We start from the raw sequence: 22841 nt of genomic DNA on the forward strand, positions 1-22841 counted from the left end.
TAACCTTCTCTATCTTTTAAATCCCAAGATTTACGCCAGCCACGTTCCTTCTGTCTACATTTTTGTCTAAGCAACCGCAGATCGGCAGAAAACCAAGGGGCGGATGGCTTCTGTCTAGCTGCAGATTTAAAGGAAGGGGGGGCTAGCTCATCAGCAGCTTTGATAATTGCATCAGTTAAATCTTGGGCCGAGTCATCAACCTTCTGTTTAGTTGAAATATTGATGTTGCGGATAAAAGGTGCAAATGTCTCCTTAGTAAAGTTTTTGAAGCTCCTTTTAGATTGTTTTTTACCGGTGTCAGTCGTGACATCAGGACAGGAAATGTCTAGAGACAGCGGAACTGCTAAATGGTCAGACCATGTAATTGGTACCGGCAAACCGACTTTTAATCTGGAATCGTTGGTAAAGATCCCGTCAAGGGTGTGCCCCGCCAGGTGGGTCGGATAAAGAACGAGTTGAACAAAATCACATGCCTCCAAGGAATTAATAAGAGAGGAGGTGTCTTTTGATATAGAATCCTCTAAATGGAAATTAATGTCGCCCAAAATGGTAAAGTAAGGCCTACCAAAATAGGGTTCTAAAATTCTAAAAAGTTCTGGGCAGAAGTTGACTCTAGACCCAGGGGGTCTATAGAGTAATATGCCAGAAAAAGAGCTCACCGGAGTGTGCGTAATACAAAAATAAAGCGCTTCAAAAGGATCTGTAGAAACTGATACCGGTTTTGTTATGCAGGAGAGAGTAGATTTAAAAAGAATGGCTATTCCACCTCCTCTACAATGTTCTCTGTCTAATCTCAGAAAGGTGTATCCTTCAGGTATAGCCAAAAGCAGATCATGACCAGCGGACTCAGAAGCCCAAGTTTCAGTGACAAAGACCCAGTCTGGATTCCTCAAACTGACGAAATCATGAAATTCGATCCCATGCTTAATCAGGGAACGAGCATTGATCAAAAAACCCTGTTTGGGTTGACTGATGTGGCTGGTAGACTGAAGAGGGGTAGCACGAGTACCGGATTGCGTAGGACGAGTAAAAAAGCTATTGCAAGAGGGACATAAACGGGCCCGGCTCAGGACTTCTGGTCTAAGCCGGTGATGGCAACAAAGTGCACGAGGTCTCAAAGAAAGAAGAGTATCATACAGATTCTCTAGTGGAGGGGAAGGATGAGCGTCGGAGGGCCCAGGGTCCAGCCCGTCCTGCAGCGCGTCCTCAGCGCGGACGGGCGCAGACGGGCTGAACTCTGGCGTAACTCCGGCGTCAGTCTGGCGTCCCCGCAGCGCGTATCCGCAGCGCGTAAACATGATTCTCTTAAGTATCCGCCTAGCGTCCTCCTGGCGACTAGAGCGCGATACCAGCCAATCAGCGTTAGTGTTGAACCATCCCTATCCAAGATGGCGCTAAAAACGGACCTGCGCCGGGAAGCGGACCCGCCAAACAGCGGTGAGTGTCCCAATTTAAATGCAAGTAAGGGCCAGGTGCAATAAGCGCAAGTTAAAAGCAGGGTATAATAAATGAAGAGCTTAAAATAAATGACACAAACGAGGCAGTATTAAAAACGAGCAGCAGCTCGGTTCCTGCAGTGCATTGAGAACATGCACAGATCAGCTGCAAGCTATAGAGAGAGAGCAGGAGATTTACCTCTCTTAAGTATCCGCCTAGCGTCCTCCTGGCGACTAGAGCGCGATACCAGCCAATCAGCGTTAGTGTTGAACCATCCCTATCCAAGATGGCGCTAAAAACGGACCTGCGCCGGGAAGCGGACCCGCCAAACAGCGGTGAGTGTCCCAATTTAAATGCAAGTAAGGGCCAGGTGCAATAAGCGCTAGTTAAAAGCAGGGTATAATAAATGAAGAGCTTAAAATAAATGACACCAACGAGACAGTATTAAAAACGAGCAGCAGCTCGGTTCCTGCAGTGCATTGAGAACATGCACAGATCAGCTGCAAGCTATAGAGAGAGAGCAGGAGATTTACCTCTCTTAAGTATCCGCCTAGCGTCCTCCTGGCGACTAGAGCGCGATACCAGCCAATCAGCGTTAGTGTTGAACCATCCCTATCCAAGATGGCGCTAAAAACGGACCTGCGCCGGGAAGCGGACCCGCCAAACAGCGGTGAGTGTCCCAATTTAAATGCAAGTAAGGGCCAGGTGCAATAAGCGCTAGTTAAAAGCAGGGTATAATAAATGAAGAGCTTAAAATAAATGACACAAACGAGGCAGTATTAAAAACGAGCAGCAGCTCGGTTCCTGCAGTGCATTGAGAACATGCACAGATCAGCTGCAAGCTGATGGTGGCCTCCCATGCAGCCCAGTCTTCCACCTCACTCTTGCCTCTTCCCCATCCCAAATCCTTTGTCACACCTGTCCCCAGCACACACAAATGAAAACATGCACCCACACCAACATCCACATGCCTCACACCACCCACACAACGCAGCAAAAAAAAAACATGCAGTCACCGAACAGATCCTCACCACCCTCAGGAGCACCACCACACACATACCCACAGATCCTGCGCCAACAGACATGATAGAGACATACACTCCCTCTACCTCCCAAAGGCCATCCCTTGTTATCCCACCACCCCAGGCTCCCATGGAAATCCCTCAGTTTTTCCTTGTCCTTTCCTCTGCCACAGCTACTACCCCCCTCCCATTGTCGATCCAAACCCTCATGATACCGACCTTAGCCCTTCCAATTTACTTAATGGAGGTGCTTGGGATTCCCAATAGATGCCCCTTTGAGACGAGGTTCTCTGGCAGTGTCAGATTGGGCAAGTGTTTTGGCACAGCATTGTGCTGTGGCACATTTCTTTACATATTGACTGCCCATTGGCCTTTGTTTCTTTTTTGGATTGGTTTTGATCCATTCATTAAAAACTTTCACAGTTTGATAGACATTAGTCCTGCCATTTCTTTCCTATGTACATGATGTTATTGTATAGCTAGTGGTGTGTGACTACAATTGTGCTTGTTTGAGTCCTGATTGGTGATTGAGTTGAAGTGGTCAGTGAGATGTGCCCTTGGAATCAGTCCTGGAGTCAGAAAGGACAAGGGTAAATGTTGGATATTTGTCTGTGTGGGTTAACAGCCAGATGGGGCAGACATAGCATTGAATGACACATTATGGGGCCGATTCTGATCCTGGACTTTTATTTTACATACAAATCGGATCCGTATTTTTTTCCATACATATCGTACAAGTCCCTTCCAACCCATGTAGTACGATTCGTACGGGAAAAATACATACAGATCGGCCCGATCCTTACAAATCGGATCGGGAAAAGCTGTACGACACGGACTCGTAAAAAAGACCATACTATTTGTCAAAAGGTTGTACAACCCGTCAAGTACGATTCGTACCGGGTTGTCAGCATGCGATTTGTATGGAAAATGGCCTGTATACGGGGAACGACTCGTACCGGGCTACGAAGCGAACCCCTATACGCCTCGTACCCTGGTATGACTCGTTCTGGGGGTACGACTCGTACCGGGGTATGGGTCGTATAGGGGTATGAGGCGTACAGGGGTCCCCCCACATGCGAGGCATGTGTATGGAGCGTACCCCAACATCACGCATGTACGCACCGTACATACGCGATTTTGGGGTCTGCACCGTACATACGCACTTTTGGGGTACGGTGCGTACACAAGCGATTTTGGGGTACGGTGCTTGTACGGTGCGTACACGACCAGTACCCCTTCAGCACGTATATACGCACCGTGCTCCACTTTCCGTGTCATCGGTACACACCGTACATACGCACCGTACCCCTGTATTCATGGGGTGTACGACGTGTACATGGGGGGTCCGTCTCGTACTGTTTTCGGGGCGTACAATGTTTTCCCAGCACTTTTTGGCTCCTGTAAAAAAAGAGCCGTACGGAATGCCGTTTGTACGAATCATACTTGACGGGTTGTAAACTGCTGCCGGGAATACATGTGAACGTTGCGTACAGGGCAATCCGAATCGGAATCGCTTGTATATGCGAGTTGTATGGTCTTTTTTACAATTTGTATGGAGAGCGTCTATTTGTAGGGATCGTACTTCCTAGGTTGTAGGGGAATCATTACAAGTACGAGTTGTATGGGGAAAACGCTCCATACCACGATTTGTACAGCGTTTTTCCAGGATCGGAATCGGCCCCTATGTGTTAAGTATTACATCTTGGTCTGGCCAATGCCATCATAATTGTGCTTGCCCTTCTTTCTATGATGTATTTTGGGTATGTGTTTGATGTGTTTTTATTGGATATTTGTGTATCCACACATGGAGGGTGTCAACTGGTCCTCTCTTTGTTTAGTTATGCATGGACATGTGTTTATTTTGCAGTGTGTACCGTAGAGCTACTCCAACGAAATGTGTGCCACATGCTGTAAGTGCTGTGTTTCCTTTCATAAGTTGTACCTCTCCATTGTCCATCACAAGCTATTGGTTGTCCCTGATATACTTCAGTTCCCAGGCCCAGTGCACATGGTGTTAGTTCGACATGTGCAAAACGTAGTGTGCACCAGTGCTCCAGCTTTTGTGGGTTCTCCCTGATACAGGCCTAGGTTTCCTGCAGAGTTTTTCTATTGTGACCTTAGAATGTTTCCCCCAATGCTTCCATATTATCCCATAGAGTGACATTGCCTTTTGATGTGGGATATGTGTGCGAGTGGACTACAGAGTTGCTGCAGAGAAGGTATGTTTAAGTTTGAAAACACATCCATACTGATGTTACTTTGAACTCAAGCAGGGATGTGTGCATTGTGATCTTGTAATACTCACTGAAGCAACTTAGTCGGAGATGGAATCCCAAAAATTATTTTCAGTTGGAGTCAGTTCAATGTGACTTTTACAAGACTTGAAAAATGGTGAGCTGGGAGGCAAGATGGCGGTCGACTAAGATCGTGGTGCAAACGGCCCAGCGCTGGAGGGGAACTATGGACTTTGAATCTGAATTTTAATAGTAAGAGCAAAGGAGCAACAGAACATATAGAGGAAGTTATCAGTCAAACAGTCAAACAGATTATAAGAGGCCGCTATCTTTATGTCTCCCGATGGTGCTGACAAATGAAAAGATACTGAGCGCAGGTACAGGATCTTACCTCAAGACTCTCAGCACATTTATTGGTCTTTCGGTCATTCATTTCCTTTGCCACGAGCAGCTGTTATCACGGAAATCGACCAGATTGTCGCACAGGGGATCCGATCTCCAATCTGCCTTCAGTGACAACGATAATGCTGATGCCGATGAGGAAATTATAATGCCTCCCAAGAATGCAGGCTCCTCTGCCGCGACTAAGGCGAGGGCGGCAGCAGCAGCAGCGAGGTTGGCGCAGCGCGAAGATGTCGCGATCGGCAAGCGAACTGTCCAAGAATCGAATTCGGGCTCCAGGACTCCAAGGCAGGGGTCTGCATCATTGGTGAAAGCGAAAGGAAGTGCTGCCGGTCCCACAGTCGCTGACCTCCTTCGTCGAACACCTGGTGGGGCACTTCCAGGTCAGGCGAAGCAGAGTAAGCCAGCAAATACAGACGCAACGCCAGAGACTCGCCTAAGAAGCAGTGAAACCCTGCAAAACTCTAGAGAGCTAGTTATTGAAGTAAGTCCTGATATTTTTTCTGGAGATGTGGCTGGTGTGGCTGAAGAGTCTGAAGGGAACTTGCCAGATACAGGCAACACCAAGGACTTTCCTCAAGACACTCTTAACGTATCTATCCTACCTTATTCACAAACTGTCACAAATACAAATATCAATATAAGTAAACTACCTTACCTGAGTCCAGCTAAAATCATAGACAAGGTCGCTGAGACCGCGCTAATTCCTACAATGGCACCTGAAGTTTCTAACAAGGAGACTGTGGTCGATTTGGCTGTTATAAGTAATTTATTTTAAAATAAGACGCTAACTATGCCTAGCTTGGAGGAGGTGGGTCACTCTAACGTTACCCAAGAACAATTAATCATTGAAAGTGCTGGATGTAGCACTGATACAAACAACAGGAGAGCCCTTGATACAGATATAGATAAAGACCCAAGCGATTTCTATTCATTTTCTGTCGAGTTAGAATGGTCTGATGAGACATGCTCTCTATCAACGGGTAGCGACAATGAAGTTGATTCTGGCTCAAGAGCTCAAAAAACAGTAGTTAAAAAAAGAAAGGGCCAACACTGTTCGACAGATTTGGCATGGAATTATACTCCTACATCGCAACCCATCCAATCTATCCAATCTATCCCGGATCAATTTACAGATCACAAAGCGACAAATACTTTATCTCCATTCCACCAACCCACTGCTCCGGATTGCCCAGATCACTCGTCGGGTCCACCAGCCACTCTCGATACAGTAATGGAGACTGTTCTCCAAGCAATTGCAGCACATAGGGAAGAGACTGCACATGATGGTCGTAAGGCCCAAAATACCCTCCGAAAAGTGCAAGGCGTGGTTCGGAGATTGAACAAAACTGTCAACTCTTTCGGTGATAGACTTTCTGATCTTGAGTCTCGCATAGTATCCAACGAAACTGAGATCGCAACAAACTATGAGTTAGTGGAGTCACATGAAGCAGAGCTCTCTGACGTAAGATGGAAGTTAGAGGATTTTGAAAACCGCCTCCGCAGAAATAACCTCCGTGTTCTAGGAGTCCCTGAAACTCTAGAAGGGGAGGATGCTCGAACCTTTATTATTAGAATATTTCGTGACTCTTTACCTGAATTGTCGAATTGGAATTGGGACTTGGAAATACAACGTTCTCATCGCGTGCCTCTAAATCTAAAACACCCTGCACGTTCGGGAGCGTATCCCCGTGCAATCTTAGTTTACTTTGGTAACTTCCTCCTCAGACAAGCAATATCTGAGAAAGCTAGACCTGAGTCAAAGCGAGGGAGCGGCATTATTTCTTACTTTGTCCGCCCCGATTTTTGTCACGCCACAGTGGAAAGGAGATGGCGTCTTCGCCAGTTGATTAGACCTTTTCAAGAGAAGAAAGTATTGGCTTATTTGAATAATCCAGCCCGTCTCAAAATAATTAATGGGGGGACCATAAAAATTTTTACATCCGAGATTAAGGCCAAGGAATACTTAGATACCTTATGAAGCAACTTCTAATGTAGCGCTATTTGATTAGATTTCCTTGATACTAGGGTGTTACTATGGTGTTATCTGGTTGCGCTTATTGAAGCATTCCAAGGTTATTATGGTCTTAAATAATCCTTGTGGTTTTATGCTCTTTTTCTCAAAATGTTTTTCTGAGCTACCGATTTATTCAGAGGATATTATGTTACTTCAAACATTTAAATACTAGCTCCAGTGCTGGGTCTCACTATGCACGCTCATCAAATAGACTCTCATGGAGTCTAAAAGCCTCACTGAGGGTGTGGGAGGTGTGAGGGTGTGGTTCGGGGGGTGGTAGTAAGGGGGGGGTGGGAGGGTCGGTGGAAGCCGGAATGGGGGGGGAAAAACAAGGGAAAAAATGGCAACCTCTAACGTTTACTGCATCTTAAAGTAATAAAGAAAATGTTTTTTTATATTTGTGGTGAGATAAACATGGAAACTTACTGGACACAGTTATGGGGAAGTTAAAAATATGTTCCTGGAATGTGGCAGGGCTTAATGATAGGGCCATGAGAGCATCTATCCATGAATTACTTAGGCAAGGGGCCTATGATATTCTTTGCTTTCAGGAGACCCATATTGCTTGGGCAGATAGGGACTTATTAAAAATGCCTGGATTTAATTTACTAGCAAATACGTCACTAACATTCAAAACTTGTGGCGTAGCTATCTTTGCCAGAAGCTTTTTGGGGCAAGCGAAGCGTAAGCTAGTGGATGCCTCTGGTAGATGGGTTATTATTGAGCTAGGGTCTGGAATAACACTCTGCTAAGTCTATGCTCCGAATCACGACGATCCACATATATTCGAAGAGTTAGAGCTTGAGTTGGCTTCCTGGCCCAAGACATTGATATTTGTGGCGACTTAAATATCTCTTTTAAACACTTAGGAATGCCCTATCATCAGTATTTGTCTACTTATATAGGAAGGAAACCCAAAGTTTATAGAGCATTTTCCCAACTTAGAGAAAGTCTTGGCTTAATTGATGTTTGGGCCTTTAAACGATATTCTGATCCTGGCTATACCTATTTTTCATTTCCACACAATAAATATGTTCGAATCGATTATATGTGGCTGGTCAGTGAACAGATCTTGGGTGCAGAAATCGAAAAAAGTCCCAAGACACTTTCTGACCATAACATGCTTATTCTTTCTATTAATTTGTCCAATTTGTATAAGCCCCGCTATAGTTGGACTTTTGACAGAAAACTTCTTGTTAATAAAGAATACATTGACTACATCAAGACGTGGACACAAGGGTATTTCGATTGTAATCGTTATAGTACGTTGAGGGTCATAGTGTGGGACTGCTTCAAGGCTGCTCTTAGGGGTGAAACTATCAGTTTCATAGCTAAAAAAAGGAAAGAGGTATTCCTGGCTAATCAGCGGCAGCTGTTAGATCTTGCCGAAATTGAGCATGAACAGATGTCTGATATAACTAAAGGGGGGGATGGTAAAGCCACATTAAATAAACTGCTAATTTTGAAAACTATGATTAATAGTGAGCTTAATCAGAAGGCAACAGAGACTTACCAAGCCAGTCGTAATAAATTATATGAAGATGGAGAAAGGGTCGGAAAGCAACTAGCCCTCCGTACCCGACAGAAACAATCATCTAATAAAATTAGCCATATATATGCAAATGGTAAGACTCATACTCATATATGTATTAAGACTCATACTCAACCAGATAAGATATTGGAGGACTTTAGGGGATATTATGAGAATCTCTATACTAACGAAGAGACTTTTGAGTCGGACGAAATTAAAGAACTACTACTGCTTTGGCTAACGGATTGTGGATTGATTAATACTGTTGACGCAGCCACAAAGGACGATTTAGATAAAGATATTACGTTAGCCGAAGTACAAGCTGCCGTATCTGGTCTCGCTCCCGGCAAGGCAGCTGGCCCTGATAAGATCCCCCTAGATCTTTATAAAATTCTTGGTTCGGTCATTACACCATATATATTAGATCTCTGTATAGGAATACAGGTGAATGGCAATACACCTCCATCTTGGAAAGAGACTAATATAGTAATATTCCCCAAGAAGGGTAAACCCCCAGAGCTCCCCACTTTGTATCGCCCAATTTCACTAATAAATTCAGACTCCAAAATATATGCTAAGGTCTTGGCCAATCGGCTCAGGAGGGTTGTAGAACATCTGGTCTCCCCGTGGCAGCATGGTTTTATCCCTCATAAAGGAACTACGGATCATATTCGTAGGGTCATAACATTATTTGATATTATGGCTGCGACGGGGGGCCGGATGTCTATGATCCTCGTTGACGCCGAGAAGGCCTTCGACCGAGTCTCTTGGAAATACCTATGGGCAATAATGGATATCAATAATTTAGGGGCTGGTTTGGTTAGATCTATACAAGCTATGTATCAAGATCCAACTGCTAAAGTTCAGACGATGGGCCTCGAATCTAGATCTTTCAACATTCTAAGGGGCACAAGGCAGGGGTGCCCTTGTTCCCCAATATTGTTTGCCCTTTATATTAATCCGTTGATCTTAAAACTATTGGCAAGTATTGAGATAACACCAATTAAAACAGGCAAGTATGATACTAAGATACTTGCCTATAAGGATGATGTAGCGGTTGTAACAACTAACCCTACTGAGGCAACCAAAGAAATTGAAGACCTAACCCGGTCTTTTGGGGTTATGTCGGGATACTCTCTGAATTGTGAGAAAACTGTTGTTATTTGCACAAATAATATCTTATTTAATGACCCCAGAAAAGCAACAAATGCTTTTTATCTAGGAGTTTCTATATCCCCTAAGATTGAAAACATTAATCAACTTAATTATGACCCTATGCTTGAAATTATAAAAAACGATCTTTTGAGGGTCAATAGCCTCAATCCCTCTATTATTGGTAGGGTCAATTTTGTTAAAATTAATATTTTTCCGAAGGTATTAGATTTTTTTCGTGCAATCCCTATACTAGTTGAGGAGAAGTTGATCACAGCCATAGACTCACAAATTTCTAAATTTATTTGGGGATATGGTAAAATGAGGAGATCTGCAAAATTACTATCCCTACCACAGGAGAGAGGAGGCCTCGGCCTTCCAAATATAACTTTTTATTTTTGGGCTAGTTTTCTCCAAGGGATGTTTCCACTCTTTAACATAAAACCAATATGTAATGACACAGATCGGATTGGAATCCCTTCAATATACGAACTAGCAGTAGGGAGTAAAGCCAATGGCTTATTGCTGAGACAGATGGAACCATCGTACTATAAAAAGGTTAAGTTTAAGACTATTGAGAGTGCTTGGAGGGTATGGAGAAAAATTTCCAAACATTTGGACATCCCCAAAATTAAGAAATGTATGCCTCTATGGCACTCCTTTCTTCTCTCTCGGCAAATTAATGATGATATTGCTAAGAGGTGGGAGAGCCTTGGACTGATATCAGTTGGAGACTTTTTTGACACTATGCCAAACATGAGGTTCTCGAATCTTCAAATAAAATTTAATATTCCTATCTCTGATCGTTTTAAATATATTCAAATGAATGCCATATTGTCTGCGAAACTCTCAAATATTTCAATGAGGAATATTTATTTTTTTGAGTACATAGGGGGATGAAAAATTCTAGTATAAGCATACTCTATGAATTGCTATTGGCACAACAATGTGATGATTTGGAGAGAACAGAGTCACTTTGGGCATCTAAATTGACTAATCCAAATGTTGATATTGATAAGGTTCTTTCTCTTGCCGGTAAAGTTTTCTTAACATCAACTCTTAAAGCTCAACTATATAAGACTATATACAATCTATACTTTACACCGGCAAAACTATACGCATGGGGGAAACGAATAGATGATAAATGCCCCAGGTGTGGTATAGGTTCGGCCCACTTAATACACATGTTTGTCGAATGTAATAAATTGTCTTCCCTCAAATTAAAAATGTTAGATTTCTGGGAAGAGGTATTCGGTCATAAAGTTCATATGTCCCAGACTCTTCTCCTCTTAGGTTATGATAATATTCTTGGGCATAGTAAGGAAGAAGAAATATGCTTGTTTTTGGGTATGGCTGTATATAGATTAATATTGGCTACTAGATGGAAAGATATTGATCCCCCTAACTTTCAAGTTTGGGTAACGCGGTTTCTGTCGATTTCTAATCAAGAAATGGCAATCTATTCAGCTAAGGGCTTGAAAGCTAGACAACAAGGTACTCAAATTTGGCTACCTATTATTTCCTGGAAAGAAAAGCTTTAGTTCTGTCTTTATTTTCTAAAATCAAAATTAACGTAATTCAAGGTATATGTTTAATTTCCTTTTATTAAAAAATATCTATAAAATTTATAAAATCTAAATGTCTTAATATGTTACTGACTTATTATTTTTCTCTCTATGAATTATATAGAACTGAAGTATTGTCTTAATTTTTGTATTACATATTATTGATCGTATTGATGTTGCCTAATAAAAAATATTTAAAAAAAGAAAAAAAAAAGGAAACCAGAAGTGGTACCTTTTGAAATGTCATCAGTTGTTATAGGCCAATTATATCCTTTAGATCCACACCATTCTGTAAGATATGCCAAAACTTTTAGAAAATGTGGCTGTTCTTCAGTACCTCCTTATTAAAAGTTATCATTATTATTTGAAAAAAAAAAAAAATGAAAAATGGTGATCTGCACGACTAGTAAAGATAAATATTGCCATGATAGAGAAGTGATAAATGTCAAGTGTTATTTGTGACAGAGATTGAATGGTGTGATGTTGTAGAGGAGGTTGTGTTGTGGTACACATATGAAAGCAGACATCACTCTCACTTTGAATGAAATGCTGACACATGTCTATTTGTGTATGGTGTGCTTGTGCAGTACCAATGTTTGGGCCTGGGAGGGCATCTCAAAGCTTTGTCTAAATAGATCGTTGAGAAACTTTCTCAGCCAGGGACACTATATAAATGTGCAATAATTGGGGGCCCCAATTCCCTTGCCTGATCCACGACGAGGCACCGTTTTGCAGAGGTATCTATGGCAACATGTATTTGTGTGACTTATTGGTGATTTCGTCCATGACAGTGTCTGTTTTGGATGTGATCGAGAAGGTAGAGCAGCAGCATCACGTGTAGGGTGGACTCCATTTCAGAAGAAGATGTTAATGGGATTTCTGTCTTTATAGCTCTCCCTTTCCGCCTTCTCAGCTGCGGTGCATGGACCGGCAGGCTTCTGCCATTTGTGAGGCAATTTGTAATTGGGTGGGTGGTCACCATTGCATTCCAAGTCTCACATACCACCCAGACCAAACAGCCCACCTGGAACTATGCTTACCTGACAGTGAGTGGAAATGTACTGCCAGTGGTCAGCTCAGACAACAGGCATCACTATCATACATCTTGATAGTATACATCCCCGCACTGTCTGGTAAGCAGTTCTAGGTTGGCATATTGGGCTGGGAAGGAGGAGGAGTGTTTGCAATAATTACATATCCCATCAGGCCCTGTCCTACACACACTACTCCCACCCAGCCCAAACAGCATTCCTGAAACTCTGCTTACCTGACAGTGAGTGGAAATGTACTGCCAAGATGGCTGACACAGGGGACTGGTGTACAAACGACATGGCCATAATGGGAGTTGAGGTCAATTCAGACAACAGCCACCACTGTCATACATCTTGTCAGTTCACTGTCCAATCACTGTCAGGAAAGTAGAGTTTCAGGTGGGCTTGTTGGGATGGGTGGGAAAGTGTATGTAGGATATGTCCGGATGAGAGTTGTAGCCAGTGCATATACTTCTCCTCTCACCCAGCCCATCTACCTCCTCTGGGCATATGCCTACCTGACAGTGAGGGGAAGTAGACTAGCAAGATGGCTGACACTGGTGCATGGGGTAGAACTTGAAGCCAACTTCCGTCAAGGTTTGTGCTCTGAACACCAGTTACCCGTATCAGCCATCTTGCTAGTACACTTCAATTCACTGTCAAGTACCCATAGGCCCAGATGAGCTGGTTGGGATGGGTGGGAGGAGGAGTCTTGGCTGGCACTACAAATTCAATCCGGCATGGGGCCACACACACCTTCCCACCCAGCTCAACTAGCCCACCAGGAAGACTGGTGTCCTGACAATGAGGGAAAGTGAACTGGCAAGATGTCTGACACTGGTGAATGGTGTCTCAGTTTACCACAACTCCCATCATAGCCTTGTGCTCCAAACACCAGTCCACAGTGTCAGCCATCTTGCCAGTACATTTCCAAGCACTTTCATGGAAGCATAGTTCCAGGAGTGCTGTTTGGGCAGGGTTGGAAGAGTGTGTGTAATATAGGGTCTGGTGTGAGATGTGGCCATTGCAAATACATCTCTTCCCACCCAGCACCAAAAGCCTACCTGGAACTATGCTTTACTGACAGTGAGTGGGAATGTCTTTTCAAGATGGCTGACACTGGGCACAGGTGTTTATTGCACAAGGCCTTGATGGGAGTTGGGGAAATGTGTAACACCATGCAACAGGGTCAGCCAATTTGCTAGTACATTTACATTTACTCTCAGGAAACAGAATCACAAGTATGCTGTTTGGGATGGGCGGGACGAGTGTGTGTAAGGGATCGCCTGATGGGAGTTGGAGTAAAGGCAATCACTCTTTATCCAAAAAAGCACAACCACTTCCTCAGGGCCTATGGCTAATTGACAGTGAGTGGAGAATAGGCTATTGAGGTGGCTGACACTGGGGACTAGTCTTTGGAGCACAAATCCATGATTGGAGTTCTGCTCAACTAAGACAACAGGCATCACTTTGAACCATCTAGGTAGCACATGTCCCTCACTGTCAGGTAAGCATAGTTCCAGGTGGGCTTGTTGGGCTGGGTGGGAGGAAGAGTGTTTGGAATCACAACATCTTGCATCAGCCCCTGTCCTACACCTTCCCACCCAGTCCAATCAGCCCAACAGGAACTATGCTTAGCTGACAGTGAGTGGAAATGGACTAGCAAGATGGCTGACACTGGGGACTACTTTCTGACCCTATCACAACTATCAAATTTGACCTTGTGCTCAAAACACCAAGCACAAGTGACAGCCATCTTGCAAGTACATTTCCCATCATTGTCTCGAGAACACTCTTCCTGGTGGCCTGTTGGGCTGGGTGGGAGTAGGACTCTAAGTTTCACAAATAGACCATCACAACTCAAACCCCAGCTCATGAAATTGTAGTGTAGTCCCAATAGTATCCTGTCATGCAGGACCTACGACGTTTACGGATCACATATACTGTGGGTCTGGTGGCAGACTGACTCTGTACACCCCCGCTGCATATATTAGCCGATGGTTTGCATTAGCTAGCTCGCAGTGCCACTAGAATCTCCTGCTATCAGAGAGATTCGTTTTTGGCAACCATAGAACACAATAACCTCAAACTCGTGGAAACAATATATTACTTTTCACCTAGTCACTCGTGCTTGCTTGTTTTTGCTCTCAGAGAGATACAGAGAAGAAACAGTCGAACGTGTTTACAATAAGAATTTATTGTGCAGTAGCTCTTCTCATGTAGAATATGTGCGCTGTTACAACTGTAACACAGTAGCAGAGATATAGAACCAGCAGTACAGTGAATAAAAAGAAATATTATTGTTATACCAATTTTCAATAGTCATGAACATATTCACGAATAAGAAAATGCATTTATAAAATGAAGTGCGTACTCCTGAGATGCCTGACTAGATGTACCTAAGTTTACATAGCATGTGAGTAGGTACTATATAGCCGAAGCCTAAGAGCCTAAGAGCCAAGAATCTCACTAGGCTTTAGTCAAACCGTGTGGTACTTCGTCCTGGACTTGAGCTGGACACCCCGCAAGGGATTGTAAGACCACTGTCAGCTGGAGCGATGGCATGCCGGAGCTGCAGCGTCTCTGGTCAGTGTGTCGGCCGTGAAGTCTCGGGTCCCTCCTGCCTTCTGATAGCAAGAGGTGCTGTATTTATACAGTCTATGTACGTGTGTTTGCCATTGCTCAGTATGAGGATGACGTTGGGGATTAAACCTTGTGCTTCGATGGGAGAGGTGAACTATACCTCCTGGAGAGTGTACTCATCACTTATTCATATGTGCTAAGGATGACGTCTTAGCAATATCGATTGGGGAAAAACTCACCCTCGGCATGGAACTAGGTGAAAGGTTTAGTCCATAAAAGGTTGCAGTCCTTATAAGGCGTGATGTCCCTATAAGGCATTCTGTCCTTATTTGGAGTTATGTACTTATAAGGATCGTTCGTATGAAATAAAGGGAGCTGATGTAGGGAAAGTGTACGATGTTCCCTGGACCTATATTAGGGTACCAATATGAAATATAACAAAATTAGTGAGTCACAACATAGCAGAAAGCAGAGTTTGTGATCTCATCTGACAATTTACCAAATACATGATCTGTGTAGGCACAAAGCTAAGCAGTCACACATTTGGCTCAGACAAGGCATTCCCTTGAGTGTCATGGATGAGAACAATAAGCACCTCACTCCCATCATGACCACACAATTCGAGGGAAAGCAACAGACTGTGAGTGTGTAGGCAGCCACACCTACGTGACTGGTGAGACATGGACTAAGCCCAGTACACAGGCCTGACAAATTCCAAAGTTGGGAACTAAAGAGTACATATGTCACTGTTATCCCACAGATGTGGAGCACACCAACCCACCAGTGTCATCCACAACGTGTCAGGTACCGGTCAATGCCTTTGGACATGTCATAAGAACTAAACACAACATGCCTATTTATGCTCATAGGTGGAGCAGATCACCAATCCAGATTTGCATTGTTCTCCAAAAACATAGGCCAGCATCATGAAAGAAGGAGGCAAATCTATCCTCATTAACCTATTTCTAGGTTCAGTCATCTATGTAATGGGTATGATTTGAGGTGTAGTGGACATTCACATTAATGATTGTGTCATTTCTGTAACCACAGGAAGAGCTGGGAACACCCCTGGACCAAATGAGGACAGTCAATCCCAGACTCTGACCGACCCGGAGCTCTTCGGCATGGAAGACTCTCACATATTCTCAGGCGAGGAGGAGCAACCTCGCCCATCAGGTTTGGGTCGGTACACAGCACCAGCAGCTACAGCAGGGCCACTGCAACCACTGCAGCCTTAGCTGACAACACCCAGCTGACTTCTACCCTGATGGACACAGCAGCCAGAGACACCACCAACAGCACAGCAACACAGAGCACTCTGAAGTTGAACAATAACAACACCCCCGTCAATGAGGAAGGAGGCTCAGTGTTGACTGTGCCACTAACAGCTGCTCCTGCTTGGGTGGGTATGGGTGGTGGGAGGGGCTGTGTGGATCCATGCTATCAAGCAGCTGATACTTCCGAGGAACACCCAAACCTCTCCCGGGTGATCAAAGTCTACGAGGGTTACCAGGGAGAATTGGGTCAGGTAATAGGGATCTTCTGTAACATCGAGCAGCTGCAGTCAGGCCAAAAAAAACAACACCTGGACACTTTTATTCCAAAAATTGATGACATGACTCGGGTGCTGTGGGACAGCGGTACCGGCCTCCGCCAGATTGCAACTCACTTGACCACATCTCCCTGTGTGCCCACAGTATCTGGTGCATCAAAATCTGCACAAGCCACTGGGAGGGAGAGTCTGGCGGAGAGTCCCCAGTACCCCAGGAGCCTGCAGCTGTGGGTTCCCCACCCAAAAGTGGAAAGGGGTGACTGAGGAAAACTTTGTGAGAGTCGGATGGCAAGGCACCAACCAGCAAGTGACAATGTGCCCCTGATATCCTGCAGTGTGTGCCAAGCGTTCACTTTGTTGACTGTCCAAAATGACTGTCCCACATGAGATGGAAGGACAAAGTTGGACTTTGGACTCAAATGCTTGCCCTTGGAGAAATTCATCTACAAACACTGTCAAATCCTATCTCCCCAATCTGTTTTTTTTGTGAGCACACCACCATTGTGTGGCTTTATTTTATCACATGCTTGTACAAAAAGAAAACACGTTTTACAAAAATACTTGCCAAATGTTCATATTGTAATCCCCTGCAAAATCACAATGAAGAAAGTGTCACCAACATCGGTAACAAATTACTTCCAAGTAGTAAACTAAGGGCTTGCGAGTAAATGCCCCTTGGCCCAGCATGATAGATATACACATCCAGGTTCTCACACAACCCGTAGTACACTGTACATATTCACAGGAAGTCAATTGTCTACACAACTATCACTATTTGCCAGCACAATCAAAAATCATTGTTAGCAAACCAGTTCTTCATGGTCAAACTTTTATCAGAAATCTGTTTGGATGTGTCATATCAGACAAGGCACATATCAATGTGGAAAACATGCTTATTCTCCTGATACAACCTGGGACCTGAACATAAAGTCACATTACATCACATAGTGCTGAAAGGCACTAAAAATAAAATCACCAGACTATCAGGTCATTTCCATGTCGGTATCTGTCATGTGTCTTATGTGCAAGTCCCCTCTGTAGACGACATGGCAAAGCACCCTTTGTAAGAAAAAACATAGAACAGAGTCAGGAAATCAGGAATGAGGTAACACAATTCTGCAAAGTATGCCCTCTAAAGCACAAAAATGTCAGTTTGTACACTGACTATGCCAAACGATAACACTGTACATGTTAGCCTGTCCATTTCAATGACCTACCTTAGAAAAAACCTCAGGACAATTATCATACACTCAGAAGCATGCATACACATTGTCCACAAGCAATTCAACAACAAACAATGGTAGCCAGTCATCCGTTCTCATTGTATACTTACAGTCCTGTGAAAAAGTTGTGGATAGGCCGTTGTCTCAAATCCACACCATCATCATCATCACCACTGTCATCATGGCCCAGTCTTGGATCCTCCATCGGTGGCACCTGCTGGTCTCCATCGTCCACAGTCAGAGGTATTCCCTTATGTATTGCCACGTTATGTAGCATGCAGCAATCCACAATTAGCTGGCACACCTTTCCTGGGGCATACTGGACGGCTCTTCCAGTTTAATCCAGACAGCGGAATCTGGACTTCATGAGGCCAAAGGTTTGCTCCACTACCCGCCTGGTCCGGCCATGGGCCTTATTAAAGCGCACTTCTGTTGGGGTGACTGGGTTGTGCAGTGGTGTCAGTAACCATGGCTTGTTGGGGTATGCAGAGTCTCCTACAATGAACACAGAAAATACTTGAGTTGTAAAACAACACATCACTATCTGATATAAAACCAACACATACTACAACATACACATACAACATCACCTACCAACAAGCCAGGCCAGGTCAGGTTGTAGTTGAGCCCTCAAATGGGGGATGATGCTGTTATGCAGGATATATGCATCATGTGCAGGGCAAGTGAAACAGGCACAGATGTGAGAGAGGCATATTTCAGCCAAACCCACCACCTGGACATCGATGGAGTGGTAATGCTTGAGGCTGCGATAGACCTGCTCATTGGCCTGTAGTGGTATAATGCAACATGTGTGCCATCAATCGATCCAATCACATGAGGCAAAGAAATCACCCCTGATGTCAGACAACTATCCTGGTTTAGGAAACTTTATGTAGTGGTCCACGTAACGGATCAATGACTACAACACATCCTGAAGGACATTGCTGAACATGGACTAGGACATTCCACCTGATGTTGCCACTGTGTACTGGAAACTTACGTGGAAAAAAAATGCAATGCTGCCATCATCTTCATCTTGGGGGTTAGTGCGGTAGGATGAGTGCGACCAGGCCACAAATAAGGTGACAACTGCTGGCACAACTCCTCAATTGTAGCCCTTGTGAAATGGTATTTCTTAATGATGTCTCATTCTTCCAATGTTGGTAGGAGTGGAAAGGATCTGTACACTGGAGGCTGTCTGCGATAACTATGTGTAGAATGTAACACAGTTGGTGTTACTTCACAATGTACCAAGCAACATGCACTTTGACGAACAGCAAATAAAACAATTACCACACCTAAAAATAGATGTCACTGGAAATGCACATTTCAAAGAATAAGGTTGTCCTTAGATACATATCACAGCATTAAATCACTTGCTAGACATGTTTCCAAGGTATGGTGACACAGCAATTACAGTGCAGTACTGTAAACTTCACTAGTGTCTGTCACTGTTCATGTCAAGCAAGCATGACATACTCAACAACTCACAAGCAAATAAGCCTACATTTTGGTTTGTGAGAACCATCATGTGGTTCAAATGTACCCGCAATTGTATCATGTAATACCTGATATGTGGGACACCACATACTCAGAGCATATCACAATGTAATTTATGCACACTACTGTCACACAGTGGACACTGTCATGTTGTCATATCTGCATTACATGAACAATTACATACACATACCATTAACTATATAGGAGTTCCATATGATGCGGTTGTCCACTCAAGTGTGGGACACAAAGATACACTAGTAATTCACTTATCCAACCTAAGCTTATGTGGCTGCTCAATGTCACTGTGTAGTGATTCCTTGGTAAAAGCATTACTGAGGACTTGAAAAAAAACAGCTTTCCAGTCTCACATCACACACATTGCTCACTGAGTCACATTGTCACGTAAAGCAGTGATTAGGTACAGACTGTACTTGTATTGGCCCAAAAACCCATTGTGACTGTGACCGAGACTAAGAGGCTAACTGGAATTGTTTTTTATTCCAGTTGGTATTAGCCTTCCATTCACTGTGTCATGTGCCCCTCAAGGTTAGGTCATCATGGGAGTGTGAGCGTTTCATTTAGATGTCCTTTTCAGCAGGAAAAAGATGCATCCAGCCATGTTTTTTTAACAATTCACAACATTTATAAAAGTGTCTGCCCTGCCAACTGATTTTTCAAAATACGCGGTAGGCGCATCATAACCGAATCAGACACAGCCATTGGCTATCAGTTGTTCCAGGCGCGGGTGTCCACATCGCCTGGAAACGGACTTGGCAAACTCCCATTGGTAATGTATCAAAGTCACTTGCGGTCTGATGATGTATTTTAAACCGCACCGTAGGCGTGTCATCTGTAAGCAATGGAATATATTGGACGGATTCGCAAAATGCGGCTGAAGCAGACCTATCGCTTTGACCGCATTGACTGAAGACCGCCTCTGCGATTTAGATGTAAGTCTTTCAGTTCCCTAGAGAGTTCACTTGCCTGCACTAACTGCATTATTCCTGTACCTCCCCATCTCTCTGCTGCTGCCCACATCCTATGGGAGCTACTATGGCACGTATAGAGTGCAGGGCACCAACCTTCACCCAGGAGGAAAACCAAATGCTGCTGGACACGCTCCTGCCTCTTACAGGCAGATCTATGGCAAACCAGAGGAGCAGGTGATTGCACACAGCATTATTATTTGACATGTGCATTAAACCATGAACTAGTCGCATTAGGAATCCCGTAGACAAGCATGTAAACTGATTTATCTGAAGTTTCTAACTGTGTAGAAAACTGGTATGGGCAAGTACACTGCTGTAGAAGTGTATGTATTGGTGTAAAAATCATGTTACTGTTCTCATGGGAGAGAATAATCATTGTACACTGGTAAAGTGCACAGAATGCCACTTTGCTCACCTTTAGACAGTGTCAGCAAGCTGCTCATGACCCATGTGTATGAGTAATTGTCTCTGTGCATCTTGCGTGTCACCATGTAATTCTCACAGGTCCACTACCATCAGAAGGCCAAGCTGTGGAGGACCATCGCCTGGATGATGCAGTCTGTGGGGGTCGCAAATCAGCACAGTCAACATTGCAAGAAATGGTGGCAGGGCCTGAGAGGCTGGACAAAGAAGATTGCGATATTCCAGCTGGGCATGTCACTTCCAAGCAAGAGGGGCATGCGCTGAACCCTGACCCCCCACATGCTCCGCATCCTAGCTGAGGTCTTCCCTGGCTTGGATGGACAGTTAACAGGCAGACAGCAGCAACGAGGGGGTGAGTATGTGCCTTGTTGCACAACTTTTTTAACCATGCATGTTGAAGTATCTCAGCCTGCTGGCAGTTTTACAGGTTGTAAGAAATCCAAAACCACTGTTCAGTGTTCAAAGATGCATATGCACAAGGATAAGAAGATGCATGGTTATGCCCCTTCCATCTGGTACATGTGAGGATTATATGCTTTGGGTAGTGACAGTAGGCCATGCTCAAGTGATCTGAATGTATTGCAACAACATGTGCACGGAGATAACCTTCAGGAATATTGTGATTGTTGAATATGTGTCAGCAAATTGTCTGGAATGTTCCTTGTGTGGTCACACCAAATCTGTGAAGTATGTTGTTGGAGCACTCAAGTGTAAAACCCATGCTATACATCCAAGTAGCAGGTGATGTCTATGTTGAGGCCTTGGTGAGTATTGATTGGGAGGTGTGCAAACGTCAGGTCCTAGCCCTGGTGCTCAGTGTATTCCAATGTATCCCATGGGCTAATTGCAGGTTTGCTAACTCTGGCCACCTGACACACAGGGCTTTCATATGATTGGGAGTAAGATTCCATTCTCTCTATTCCTAAGAGGAAGTCCATATGTCTGACTCTGTAATGGTGATGATGCAAGCCATTCTGTGGCAAACAAAGTTGGTCACTGGTGGAAACAGGGCTGGTATTGTAAGTGATGATGTTAGATACACATTCACATAACTCCCATGTTTGTAAATGCTCTGCAATAGTCATAGTTGTTTGCCTTTCTAAACCATGTGTTCCATTCATCACTGTTAGTTTCATAGATGTCACATGTGTATCATTTTTAAGTGATTTTGCTCTCTAGCAACATGAGATGGCAAGCAAGAGCAAGTTAAGCTGTCCAAAGTGTGCACAATGGCAAAAAGAAGTAAGGAACATTCAGATTTTGCCTCTAAAAAGGTGTACTTCTGAAGTCTGGACAGAATGGTTCAAAGTGTTGACTAAACATTTAAAAACAAGATGTCCGTTGCTAATAGTCTGTACAGACGATGCACCCAGACAGTACAGTGGCATAGTGATCCATGTGGAGCATTGTGAAGATGCAGTCATTGGGCTTGGCAGTGTGTTGATCAATGTTCGCATGTGAAACTGGTGAAGTGTTTCCAATGTGCACAAAATTCAGATTCTCATTCCTAACACTGTGCATAGATGACACAAGACTGCGGGCCACACAGCTCTCACCCTAGCTATGACTACTACCTTGGTGTCTTCACAATAAGAGTTAGATGTGTGACCTGAATGGAAAGAACCTAAGCTGCAGGATAAATGAGCACACTTACTGTTATCTGTGTGATATGTCATATGCAATGACTACGCAAGCTAGATGTACGACAATAAAGTTATATGACCTGTAACATTAGGCCCAACGGTTCCCTAATTGATGACTAGGAATTGCAGAATGGATACCATGTCTCAATTCAATTGTGTGACTTCTATTCCCATTATGAGGTCTAAAGTCCCATGCATTAGATGAGACAGGTATGTCATGACACAAAACCGTCAGTAGCGAAAGACAATACAGCAGCTGGTGCATAGTAAAGTATTTGACATTGTGGTTGTGGCTTTTGATATTGCTGCACACAATGTCGCTGACAACATCATGTGTGAGGGTGCATAGGTTAACTTGCCTACTAACGTGGTATTTACAGAACAGTATCAAAAATAAACGCACAAGTCCAATTGATGTAGTTGGTGCCTACTACCTTGGTGTCTCCACAATAGGAGTTAGATGTGTGACCTTGAGAGGAAAGAACTTGAGCTACAGGACAAATGAGCACAATCACTGTTATCTGTGTGATATGACTT

The 22841-nt window shown here is 43.9% G+C and overlaps 1 protein-coding gene across 2 annotated transcripts in view; it reads left to right on the plus strand.

Moving 5' to 3' along the window:
• The window catches only part of LOC146802356 (uncharacterized), a 35515-nt gene extending 16466 nt beyond the window's left edge, over positions 1-19049 (plus strand). Inside the window, exon 4 of one of the 2 annotated variants that reach the window (XM_085621940.1) lies at positions 16025-19049. In XM_085621940.1, coding sequence (XP_085478066.1) covers positions 16025-16212 — 188 coding nt within the window. In that variant the 3' untranslated portion in view covers positions 16213-19049. The remainder of the gene's footprint in view (positions 1-16024) is intronic. The other variant, XM_085621941.1, reaches the window with a different exon arrangement.
• Positions 19050-22841: the final 3792 nt, after the last annotated feature.

The sequence above is a fragment of the Triturus cristatus genome, chromosome 8 (assembly GCF_964204655.1).
Source record: "Triturus cristatus chromosome 8, aTriCri1.1, whole genome shotgun sequence".
Lineage (NCBI taxonomy): Eukaryota > Metazoa > Chordata > Amphibia > Caudata > Salamandridae > Triturus > Triturus cristatus.